Source organism: Perna viridis, chromosome 8 (assembly GCF_037379345.1).
Source record: "Perna viridis isolate PV_CMFRI_1.1 ecotype Kerala chromosome 8, ASM3737934v1, whole genome shotgun sequence".
Taxonomy (NCBI): Eukaryota; Metazoa; Mollusca; class Bivalvia; order Mytilida; family Mytilidae; genus Perna; species Perna viridis.
This window is the reverse complement of record NC_142452.1, coordinates 6,704,490-6,717,456: the sequence shown is the minus strand read 5'-3', so window position 1 is coordinate 6,717,456 and position 12,967 is coordinate 6,704,490. Positions and strand designations below refer to the sequence as shown.

The 12,967-nt window shown below is 32.9% G+C and overlaps 1 protein-coding gene across 1 annotated transcript; it reads left to right on the top strand.

Moving 5' to 3' along the window:
- The first annotated feature begins 2,879 nt into the window (after positions 1-2,879).
- Positions 2,880-12,016, top strand: LOC148609122 (mediator of RNA polymerase II transcription subunit 18-like). Its single transcript, XM_088541842.1, has 7 exons — positions 2,880-2,983; positions 4,763-4,964; positions 5,355-5,421; positions 5,944-6,066; positions 7,198-7,276; positions 9,713-9,852; positions 11,786-12,016. The coding sequence occupies exons 2-7, from the start codon at positions 4,790-4,792 to the stop codon at positions 11,838-11,840; spliced, it is 639 nt and encodes a 212-aa protein (XP_088397968.1). The 5' UTR covers positions 2,880-2,983; positions 4,763-4,789; the 3' UTR covers positions 11,841-12,016.
- Positions 12,017-12,967: the final 951 nt, after the last annotated feature.

Sequence of the window (12,967 nt, the reverse complement as noted above, 5' to 3'; positions counted from 1 at the left end):
GTTATAACTTTGAACTCTGCCTTTGGGTAGTATGTTTCTTATATTTGAAGCCCGTTGTAAAATATTATCTGTGTTTTATTTTTAAAAACAAGTAGTTTGAACGGCGTGTTAAATGTATTGTTGTAGTGTTACCTAATCTGATTAAGAATTTGTTGTTCATCATCTTTGATGAATGTGCATACATCTTAAAAGGGATGGGTCGATTTTTTTTATATCCCGCTCCGATGGAAAGGGGTGTTTACTGTCTTACCATTGTTCGCGTTTCCGTGTGTCCTTATTCCGTAAGACTTTTTCCTTCAGAGTTTTCTCTGCAAGTACTTTTCACTGCGGCTAGGAATTTTAACATTTTTTTTCTCTAGGTATGCCATATGTTCGGATCCATTTTCGGAAAAAAATGGACAACAACTTCCTGTTTACCGATGGCTTTGTTTTCCTCTATATCGTAATTGAAAGCGGGGGTGTCACTTATTAGCCATATAGCTCACAGATTTCTTGTTTTGTTTTGTAATATCTACCTTTTCACCTATTTGTTTGTGAAATATTGTTAGAGTCGTTGCTTTCACTATTCCTGGTCTTGTGTTTTATAGTTTACCCACGTTCATATTCAGTATTGCTAGGGTACTTCTTGTAATGACTGTTCAATGTCTTGCTTGACATCCTAGATATATGTTGTATTTGATACGTGTTCTAATATCATCTTTAGTGTAACTTATAATATACCACTTATACCAGTACTTGTAATTTTTCCCCATCTTTTAACCGCGAAAATTAATACATGTTTAGTTATCAGCAACACATGCAGAGGTAGGAAAGAGATGGCAGGTTACACTTTAAGCAGGGGGTCAATGCAGACCAGACAGAGAAGATGGGCATGTTCGATGAGAGGTGGGAAGAGAAGTTGAAGACGCCAGGAAATAAAAAAACAGACGAGCAATGTGTTTGAATGAGATGGAACATCACATCACATTGGCAAACTTATGGGATATGCAGTATAGTTCATGATACAACAGTCGGGACTCACAGAAGTACCTGTGTGTTAGCAAGGAGTAGAAAAGGGGCAACCACCTAGGTCTACACCTTATCTGATCGCTCGGTTGCACTGACGCAAGTCCGATACAGATGAAAACGCGCTAAAGTCTTGAGAGAGATGGCTTATATGTTGAAAAGAAGAGAACGTTAAAAAGACAAACTGCAAACGGCAGGGGAGAAATTTTGTCAAGGAATGTGCAAGACAAGAGAGCAAGAAAAGAAATGGTGGGAAACACTGGACACAGCGTGATACTTTGAGGTTAGATCTAATATCTTGATATTAAGCTTGTACCGGTTTTTCAAGTGATAGTAACTATATCATTAATACCAAATATGGTGATGCTCTCCAAACAGGTGATGACGATTGTAGCTAGAATAATGGTGCCACGAGAAGAACACTGATTTGAGGCGAACCAGAGGAAGAGTCAGATTTATACAGACCCGAAGTACCCTACTATGGTATTTACAGTTCATAACTGGTCCGTTTTGCTCGTATTTGTAACAAAGTGTCAGATTTTAATGAACGCAACATATTCCACTAAGAAAAGCTTTTTCACCATTTCATTTTTAATGCTGGGTAATTTTGATTGTACTGTCATTCTTTAATGTGTTCTGAGCTAACTTTCAGTAACTGAAGCTTTATTTAATTGGATATATCTCGTATGTTAAAATATCCATGGAAAGAATTTAATGTATTACTGAGTGAATTTAATGATGTTTTCGGTTTTGTTTTAGTTCACTTTGGCCTTGCAAACCCCACCAATGATATCTGACCAATATGGGATTATTTTACCATGACATATCATATTTTTTGTTATAGACTATCATGGAAACCCCTATACACAATAGGGTTTTCAAACCGGCTTTAAGATTTATTTTTGGTTTAAATAAATCAAAAGCTTTTTGGGGTATAAATAATCAATGCCATCACATAACAAAACTGTCCTTTTTAGATCTAACCCTTAAATTCTATTTCTTATTTTTATAACACTTTTTAGGTATTGCCTGATCTCCTGATATCCATTTTCCTCCATATTTTATTTATTGTTGTGAGTAGAAATGTTATGACACCACAATGTCTAGTTTCTGAAATTACTTTCAAAATCATGGAAACAAAATGCCAGTTAAAAAATATGAACATTTTTATTGTCTACTGCAAAACATTATTTACATCTTATTTTGATGGACCGGAATGACATCACGGCGGAATGAACTTCATGAAATTATTTTCATGTGTATTTTCACTATGTTAACATTTAAAATAAGTGTTTTCTTATGTTTACAACGAATCAAAATAATTTATTTTCATATTTATAAAAGAATGTATAGATCAGAGTTATTTAAATGACCAATTTCCCCGACATTCAAGATAAAACTATTTGTTTTCGAAAAGATATGAGTCAGAATATATATTTTTTAAAATTCTCCATCCCCTAAAAAATCAAATACTCGTCCCAAACAGTGAGAATGTGTTGTGGATTCACAAGACGACATAGACAGGAAGCAAGGGCTTCATAGCAAAATGACATCATCTGTTAACTTCATTTAAATTCTGATGGCTTAGCCCAAGGAGTTGAATATATCATTGCTTAGCAGTAGGCTTTGCAGTACATGATGTAATCAGGATATTGTGATCTCGATTTTTTTTTTATTACATACTTCATCGACCTAAGAAAATGTTATGTAATGAAAGTTACAATAAATCAGACGTATTAGCATTACCAAGTGCATGCAATCAGGGACTATATAATACTGATAATAGTAATACGAAGACTCTGATGTAATGCATTTGCTTCATTGGCTTGGGCCGAATGACAATTGTGGCGAATTATAAATCTGTTAAAAATCGTGTTAATTAAATGTTCCATTTCCCTGCATAATTTGGTCTCGAGAAAGAAAAAAACTGAAGAAAACATACACACACGAACTAAAACAGTACAGCTTAATTAGCAAGGTAAACTGTTAAAAGATTAAAAATCCAAATATATATCTTAATATATTTGGCCACTAAGTTAATTCGGGGACTTAATATAGTACAGGGACTGTTCATTGATCGACTTCGTAATTTTTAAGGGATGGATAATGAAAACATTCCTTACAGATTCCCCAGCTTCCTTTGGAGGGACTACTTAGATATTTTGTTGATTGCTTTTGAATGAAGAATTGCACTGTGTCTCCCCTTTTCAGGTTCATATCTAATATATTTCTTCCAGTTTACCGTACGACTTGTGTCCCATCCCATTTTTCATTTCATCATCATCATTTCATGTTCATTTTGTCATCCCTTTCATGTTCATCGCCTGAATATAGCGGAAATATTGCTGCTCAGGTGTTAAACCCCAGTAATCAATCAATCATTTCCATAATTTGGTGTTGAGAAAAAAAACCCAAACCAAAGAAACAAAGCCCAAGCAGTGCAACTTTATCTCTATTAGTAAGGTATATGGCACAATGGTAAAAAAATTCAAATATATATTTTTGATAACTCTGGCCACTTTGTTAAATCATGGTCTTTATAGGGACTTTTCATGCCTAAGAAATTATATATCAAATTAACAAAAAATAACGGTGCCTACCTTGTCCTAAAACTATGAAAAATCTGATTAATGCATACCATGGGAAAGAAAAATTATTAAGGAACTTATTTATATATAATTTAAACAAATAAACAAATTAATTACAATAAAAAAATTATGATGAGACAGGTGAAGTTCATACCATTTTTTTATTTTGACTGATTATTTTATTCTAATAACCTTCTAATACTGTTTAAATATGCTCTGATATACAGTTTGAATCATTTTAATACACTGCCGGAAATTGAAATGGTTCCAAATGACTACAGGTTGAATTGTCTAGCATTTGTAAGTTACTATGGATAAAACTGATGTCATTTCCATAATCACTTAGGCACCATCATGCAAACTGGACAGTGAAACTTTTTTAGGACAGAAGTATGTGAACCCATTTCATAATATATTGGTGTCAAGTCTCTTAATTTTGGCATAGTTCAACTGTTCAACAAACACCCATTCACGTGTATATATCTTTATTATTCAAACTTCATAATACTATGGTGCATAGAACAAATTCAATACAATTTACATAGATAAATGTACATTGTACATACTTTGCATAAGATGTTGATTAGTGGACATGTACTGGAAGGCATAATGTTGAGTCACATTCATGATAAGTTTCTATGTAAAAAATACAAAACTTAAGAGAACTACCCTGGAGACTACATCTTTGTAATTTGTTGCATCAGTTTACATAAATTGTTGAGAACAGAAGGTGATGAGCTATTCATCAAAGCTTTAAATCTAATTATATTTGGTCTTTTAACAAATTTTTTATGTCAAAGCTGGAGATTTGCCATAACTACTTTCAGAAATTTCTTCCCTCTAATTTAAAATTTTTGGCTTAAAATTGTATTAAATGCCCTCAAACAACCACTAATACCCTGTGATAAAGGCCACTAATACCCTATTATAAAGGTCACTAATACATGTACTATCATTGTAATACATGGATAATGCATCATCTGGTGTTATCTTCACTGGGAGGGATGTCACGATCCTCAACCCTGTGATAAAGACCAGTAATACTATTATTGTAATAAAAGGCATCTTCAGGTGTCATCTTCACTGGAACGGAAGTCGCGAGAAATCACAGTGAAATTTTGGCATTTTGTAGAAATAATATACATGTAATATACGTGTATTTTTTTTAGATCTGATCACTGATTTCCAAACAGAAGATGGACCCTCAACTGACACAGGCCCTGAAAGCAGCCCCAACCAATGAATACCTGTTACAGGGCAGCATTCTGGCTAGCTCATTAGATGTGTTATTATGTAGACTCAAAGGACTCTGTGATCATGCAGATTCTCCTGGAGAGCAGTTTATTGATCATGAAATGGTGTATGCTATACGTAAGTAGCCAAGTAACCTGTAAAAAGATTTTGCTGACCTACTGACTATCGTGTATACATTTGTTTAATTGGCTTTCACATTTACAAAAATACATCTTGATTGTCTATTTTAAATCTTAATGGTTAAAGTTATTCAACAATATTTACAAATTCAAATGGACAATAAAAATGTAGAACTATTTTTTAATACTGACTTTGTTTAATGTTTAAAGAATACAAGAATTCAAGCTTATTGACCAATTATTGACCCTCAAGGGGTAATTAGAGTACAATATTGATTCATCATTATATATGAATTTAAAATAACAAAATAATGTAAATACTGTTTTGTTTGATGAAAAAACTGGTGAAATCAAGAATTATAACCAAACATGACCCATTTTTTTTAAGGAAACACCAATATACCACAGCCTTTACAGTTTAGTGTGAGACACTCCTTAGTACAGACAGAAAACTGGTAGGATATCCCATTTTCATTTTGATTTATTTTTACCCATCTATCAGAGTTTTTGGTCACCTGAGCTAGAATTATCTGTCAATAAATGTTTCTGTCCGTCCATTCATTATCCTTCAATTTTAGATTTATATTGAAGCATTTTAATTTGCTTTGTTTGTAGACTGTTATCTTCCAAGTAAGTTTTCCTATAAAATATGCTTCCCTAAAACATTAAAGTGGATTTATCAAATTTTGGGATATTTTCTGTAATAATTTGCCATTTATGTTGATAACATTTCAGTACAATTTTTGGCCTATGTTGCTCTTTTTAGGCCAAAAAATAAAGTTTTTTTCCTGCAACCCCTACCTAATTTAGTTGTTTGTGCCTACCCTAAACATTTTATGACCATTTTGACTCAAGCACTGTAAAAGTCTAGACTGTTTCCCCATTTCTACATTGTAGGCTGCTGAGATATTTAGGACATTCTATTTCTAAATTGTAGGCTGCTGAGATATTTGGGACATTCTATTTCTACATTGTAGGCAGCTGAGATATTTAGGACATTCAGAGATGGGAGATAAAAGTAGACAGACATTGATCAGAAACTGTGTTGATGTAGCAACCTCTGAGAATGTTATACAGTTCTTACAAGAGGCTGGCTTTAGGTTCAGCATTATTACTCATTCAGTTATTGTTCAGTTGTATTTAGGATATTAATTGAATTTAAGATATTTTGTTGAGTTAATTTGTATATCTCCTGTAAATGTTTAAGTTTGAAATGTGTATAGTGCTCATCTATTTGTCTGTTCTTAAATTTATTGAAACCTTTTAAGGAACCTTCTCCAAATTGTGTATTGCACTAAGATGACACTTTAAATAAAGATAATACATCAGATAGAAATGCTCACAAAACACAATTTTGATAGTTTCTTCGTTTTTGATTCTTAAAGGTCAACTCAGTGGTTTTTCCTTATATTAGGGTTAGGTGTAATACACTTAGATAGGCATAAAGATAGTTACACTGTATCGTTAGAGCTTTCCAAGGGAGATAACCAAACTTTATTGTTTACCTATGCTGAATAATATGGGTGGTTGGTGTATTAGTTTTATGACCTTGCTCTTAAAAAGTTTCATTGAAAATTGCACTTGAATTCCGAAGATTTGTTTTTGTGTTTTTAATAAAATAATTGCTTGAACACAAAAGATAGTGTCTAAGTATGCTTTTTCTCGACTATTTATTTTTGCAATAATTCTACGTCTGCAAAAGTGACAAATATAATTGCTTGCAGAAATTAGTTGGTTTACAGTATTTTGATACAGTGTAGAATAATCAAAAACCTCATTAATTGATAGGATTGAAAAAACATATACCAATTAATGAAACAGAGGGAAAAAATAAACAATAAAACTTTACACTTAAATTTTACTTTACAGTTCTTGTACCAAAGGAAATATATTTTTCAATTATGGAATGCTCATAAAATCATCTCTACTATGGTAGGAGGCTAGTTGTATGCTGACAAGTTGATGTTTTTAACAAAGAAGATGTTGAGGGTGAAAAATCTATTAAAATTGGATTTGTTTGTAATCTTTAGTTCAGTATTGTCGAAAGGTTACATTATGCCTAGTTTTGTCTTAGGAATTATGTCTGGTAAAAGTATTATTATAGTAAGTTTTATTCTCCATTTATTGGACATGGATGTACTATATACTCTATTTATTGGAATGGACATGGATGTACTATATACTCTATTTATTGGAATGGACATGGATGTACTATATACTCTATTTTTCAGACTTGATCATGAATATGTTGTTAAAGGTTATTACTTTCACAAAGGAAGAATGAAGGTCACAGTTTCTGAAATTTTTAAGGTAAGAAACTAAGATTGAGAAACAAATCCCTTTTAAGCTCACCTAGAGTTTTTGTCATGTCATACTAAATACTGCAGAGCCTGTCCCTTTTGTTAGCTCACCTGGCCGAAGGTGAAAACTATAATAGATAGAAAGAAACTTTCTATTGCTGAAATGATCCTTCTGATAGTCCTACCAAAGTCTTCTTGAGTTAAAATTGTTGGACAACTCCATTACTTATTGGCCTTGAAAGACAAACTTTAACGAGGTGAGGGATTCAGGCTAATGGGAGCCTCTTGTTTAAAGGTGGTTTTATTTGGTAATGACAGGTTACAAGTGTTAGGTGATGACAGGTCACCAGTGTTTCTATTTGGTGATGACAGGTTACGGTGTTTAGTGATGACAGGTCACAAGTGTTTGATGGAGACAGGTCACTGGTGTTTTTATTTGGTAATGACAGGTCACAGGTGTTTTTATTTGGTAATGACAGGTTACAGGTGTTTGGTGATGACAGGTCACAGGTGTTTGATGATGACAGGTCACAGGTGTTTTTATTTGGTAATGACAGGTGTTTGGTGATGACAGGTCACAGGTGTTTTTATTTGGTAATGACAGGTGTTTGGTGATGACAGGTCACAGGTGTTTTTATTTGGTAATGACAGGTGTTTGGTTTACACATGGTCCAAACACTTTGACAATTATATGTAGGGATTTTTTTTGGACTAGTTTCTGGTTTATTCAGGGTTTGATGTAGTACAGTTTTTATTATTATGTCTCCCCCCACTTTGGTGGGGAGACATATTGATTTTGGCTTGTCCGTGTGTCCTTGTGTCTTTGTGTCTGTCACAAAGTTTGTCAGTGCAACTCCTCTGAAACTACTGTACCGAATTTTACAAAACTTGGAATGTAGCAAGCACATCATATGCAGTTGTGCATATTACCAGGAAATTTTGATACCCTAATTTTTGTAGGAGTTATGCCCCTTTAAACTTAGAAATTTGCCAAAAATCCTCATTAATAACCTTGTCAGTGCAACCCCTCTGATACTTTCAAACCAAATTTTATGAAACATGGTATGTTGCAAGAACATCATATGTAGTTGTGCGTATTAACAGGAAATTTTAATTTTGTGTGATTTATGCCCCTTTGAACTTAAAATTACCTTTGAACATAAATTACCATGTCAGTGCAACTCCTCTGAAACTTTTGAACCAAACTTTACGAAATGTGGTATGTAGCAAGTATATCATATGTTATTGTGCATATTACCAGGAACTTTTGATCCCCTAATTTTTGTGGGAGTTATGCCCTTTGAACTTAGAAATTTGTCAAAAATCCTCATAAATTAACTTGTCAGTTCAAATTTTCTGAAACTACTGAACCGTTCAGCACATTTTCTCTGCAGCGTCTCAGCCGGATTTTATGAAGCTGTTCTGTGGATGTGGTGGATACTGCAAGTGGTTCCAATTTGCGGAACAAGGGGAGACATATGTTTTTGCAGACAAATACAATCTTTAATTATATATTGCAATCACCTTGTCTGTCAGCCTGTCTGTGTGTCTGTCCCATACACTTTTTTGCAACAGATTTTTCAGCTTCTACTGGAGGGAATGCTTGGATATTTGGTTTATTGCTCTCTTGTAAAGACTTGTATAGTGTCCCCCCTTTTCTGGTTCGTAGCTCATTGCCTCCTTTTGCCATGTTGAGAAGTGGTATTCTTAGCACAATGTAGTGGGCAACCTCTTGTTTTTATAGGTGTTTGACACTGTAATTAAAGTGCCTTAGTAGAATATGTAAAGTAAATATCAGATATGTGAAGGATTGGCCTCGTAAAAAATGATACATTTACCTAGTAAACAATTTCTGAATTGAAGTTCTACATCTACATTTTTTTCTATTTTATTATTTTGAATTAAATCTTTTATTTTACTTTTTTTTAAAAGAGTTTACTTGCAGAGATGTCTATTGTACTGTGTATTAAAGAGATTTGGTTGTGTATAGTAATGATGAAAGATTAATTTTTAATTCGTAAAATTATATAGATAACAAACGTGTTTAATAAATTTATATAAATTACATGTGAAATAAATTCAGTAATTTCACTTTTGGGCCTTTTCCCAACAAAACATTTTTTTCTATCGATATAAACTTTATTTGAAGTTACTGATGATTTGGAATATCAATCTACTTATAACAAATGTAAACTTTATTTGAAAATGCCAATAAACTATTGAGAAAATTGATAAATAGGATATTAGGTAATCAATTGTATATTGTGAATAATCAAAATATAATCTCTTGTCAGTCAAGCTGTGCTAAGAACTCTTTGAAATTTGATTGATGCATTGAACAAGTTCCATGCACTCATTAAATCTTAGCATTCTTCCGCACTTGTGATCATATTTTAGCTATTCATTCTATCCAATTAATGATCCTATTATTAATTTGATATTTCAGATGATACAGCAAGGTATAACATCAGAAAACAATTTGGAAAAGATGGTTCCATCTCACCTAGTAGAGCTAAGTGTACTAGCTATGTCTGGACAGGATGCCATTGGAGAAGATATGAAGAACTTTGCTGAACAACTCAAACCGTATCCTTTTGATAACTTAGTGCATTTTATTGCACATATGTTGTGAATTGTACTTATTATAACCCTACAAAGTGAGGTTATATTGTGATAGGGGTGTCCATCCTTCTTTCTCTTCTGTTTCCCAGCTCTTATATATTACTCCTCCTACATCGAATTGGATGAAACTTTCACAGAATTTTTATTACATATACCCATTGTGCACTTCTTATTTCAGATTTGGATTCAAATCAATTCGGGATTTCAAATAGCAAAACATGAACTTAGTCATTTATGAATATGGGGACATGGTGGGGGGACCTATCTCTTATCCAGTACTCCTGCTACATCACTTGAATTTATGGAATTATTACAGAATCTTTATTACATATTTCCATTGTGCACCTCAAACTTCAGATTGCGATACAAATCAATTTAGAGGTAAAAAAGTGCATATTATCAAATGGGGGAGTGGAGGCTTCAAGGTATCTCTTTAGTGAACGTTACTAACTTTTTTTTCTTTTTTTACATTTCAGTAAATGTGCAAAAGGGAGTAATTACTTTACATTCATAAATATGAAGTCTTACTATGGGTACAAAGCAAAATAACCCTGTGATTACATTAGTGTAATAACTTTTAAATAACATGTATTATTTATCGCTTCTGGCTCTACAAACTTATGATAGTACTTATTTTTATTATGCTATGACAAACTAGTAAACTTTTAAAACAGCTAAGTAAAAAGCATGAGGACAAGTTAAAAGGGCAACAGGCGTATCATGCACGTAAAGCCCAGCTCTTTATTTATTATGCAATGACAAACAAGTAAAATTTTAAAACAACTAAGTTCTTAATGTTGATTTTGTACTACAGTAAGGATAAATCTTAGAGGATTATGAATATGTGAATTATGATAAATCCTGGCAAGGATACTTACAATTCAACTAGTGCTATACACTTGTCAAATCACTGTACTCTATAGTATTTATGATTAATATTTAGTGTTTATGGAATTCCAAATGTGTAAGGTGTTGATTCATTAAAGCTGTATGGTGGAAATACATAACAATTTTCTGTTGTCACTTTATATCTTTATAAAAGTTTCATTCCAGTTGGAATAGAGTTATTAACTATAATTTCAAGATGTACCAGTACATACTGGCCATTTATTTGCAATTTATTTTAAAATTAAAATAAAAACATCTATTCAAATTCTGGTCTATTGAAACAGAATTAGGTATTCTGCTTTGTTTGTTTTTTTTTCTCCTAAGTAATCTCTGATTTCTTATTTATTTACCATCATAATAATTTTGCTTTACGTTTCGATGAAGTGTTGGAAGATTGGAAAGATTCAGACAGTATTAAAAAAAAACATTGCTGGGATAACAACTAGAGAAAGAAAAAAACAGGCACTACAACTTGAAATAACTAAAACAACATCCACATAGAAACAAAAATAAATGACCGACCTGGATTCACCAGGAGTTACAAGAAGGGTAGATTGCCCATAGGCAGGGTAGACAAAGGAGTTACAAGAAGGGTAGATCACCCTTAGGCAGTGTGGACAAAGGACAAAACTATGAAACAGTGAAAAAAACAGGTCTCGTGGTGCAGATGGATACACCACCATGGAGTTCATGATGATGACCATAGAACTTTTGTAGTGGTGACTTTATCTTTTAGCAGCATAGGTACAAACATCCAACATAGTTTCGGCAAGCTCTGACAAAATGTAGGAGTTAAAAAAACTCCATAGTCTGGCACTGAAGGCATGTTGCCACTGATGAAAGGAAGTTGATGATTCAAACAAGAAGTCATTGTGTTTGTCGTAACTTCTATAGTTTAGTCATGAAGTAGTACATAAGTTTTATTTTTGTTGACAATAAAACTGACTATAAACTTGTATAAAATAATTAATTCAAAAAGACTGTAATCACATTTCCTTAACTAGATCAGATTGGTCCAATTGGAAAAGATAGACCACAGAAGGTTACAGGCTACTGGAACTTGATAGACTGTATTGGATTGTAGAAAATAACTTTAATCTCAAAAGACTATGAACAGTTTCAGATGTATATGGCTATTGTTACTTCAAGGACTAACAACACTAGTTATAGTGCAAGAGAGCACAGGTCTTTTTTTTATTGACATGTAATGAACTGGTGTAAAATAAAGATGTAACCCTGATTTCCTTTGTTTTACTTATTACAGTTAACAATTGAAGTTGAAATACTGTATAAAAGTTTTTTCTGGTAACTTTCTTGTTCTTTTCTTCATGTTTGCTATATTCTGTCTACAGGCTCATGCTCAGTGTTTAACTATCACAATAAAATAGTTTATACTGTGCCATGATTCTCTCTCTTGACAAAATGGTTTATACCGTGGCATGATTCTCTCTGTTGATAAAATGATTTATACCGTGCCATGATTCTCTCTGTTGATAAAATGGTTTATACCGTGGCATGATTCTCTCTGTTGATAAAATGATTTATACCGTGCCATGATTCTCTCTGTTGATAAAATGGTTTATACCATGGCATGATTCTCTCTGTTGAAAAAATGGTTTATACCGTGGCATGATTCTCTGTTGATAAAATGGTTTAAACCATGGCATTATTCTCTCTGTTGACAAAATGGTTTATACTATGGCTTGATTCTCTCTCTTGAAGAAATGGTTTATACCTTGGCATGATTTTCTCTCTTGAAGAAATGGTTTATACAGTGGCATGATTCTCTCTGTTGATAAAATGGTTTATACCGTGGCATGATTCTCTGCTGATAAAATGGTTTATACCGTGTCATGATTCTCTGTTGATAAAATGGTGTCATTATTCTCTGTTGATAAAATGGTTTATACCGTGGCATGATTCTCTGTTGATAAAATGGTTTATACTGTGGCTTGATTCTCTCTCTTGATAAAATGGTTCATACTGTGGCATGATTCTCTATTGATAAAATGGTTTATACCATGGCTTGATTTTCTCTCTTGATAAAATGGTTTATACCGTGGCATGATTCTCTGTTGATAAAATGGTTTATACTGTGGCTTGATTCTCTCTTTTGATAAAATGGTTTATACCTTGGCATGATTCTTACTGTTCCTGAGCACCTGATGTCACTTTGTTTTTTTTTTTTTTT

Coding starts and splice junctions, on each gene's coding strand:
- LOC148609122 (XM_088541842.1), top strand. CDS start 4,790: ATGGACCCTCAACTGACACAGGCCCTGAAAGCAGCCCCAACCAATGAA. Junction 5,422..5,943: donor TTAGTACAGACAGAAAACTG/GTAGGATATCCC, acceptor TCTACATTGTAG/GCAGCTGAGATATTTAGGAC. Junction 6,067..7,197: donor TTACAAGAGGCTGGCTTTAG/GTTCAGCATTAT, acceptor TCTATTTTTCAG/ACTTGATCATGAATATGTTG.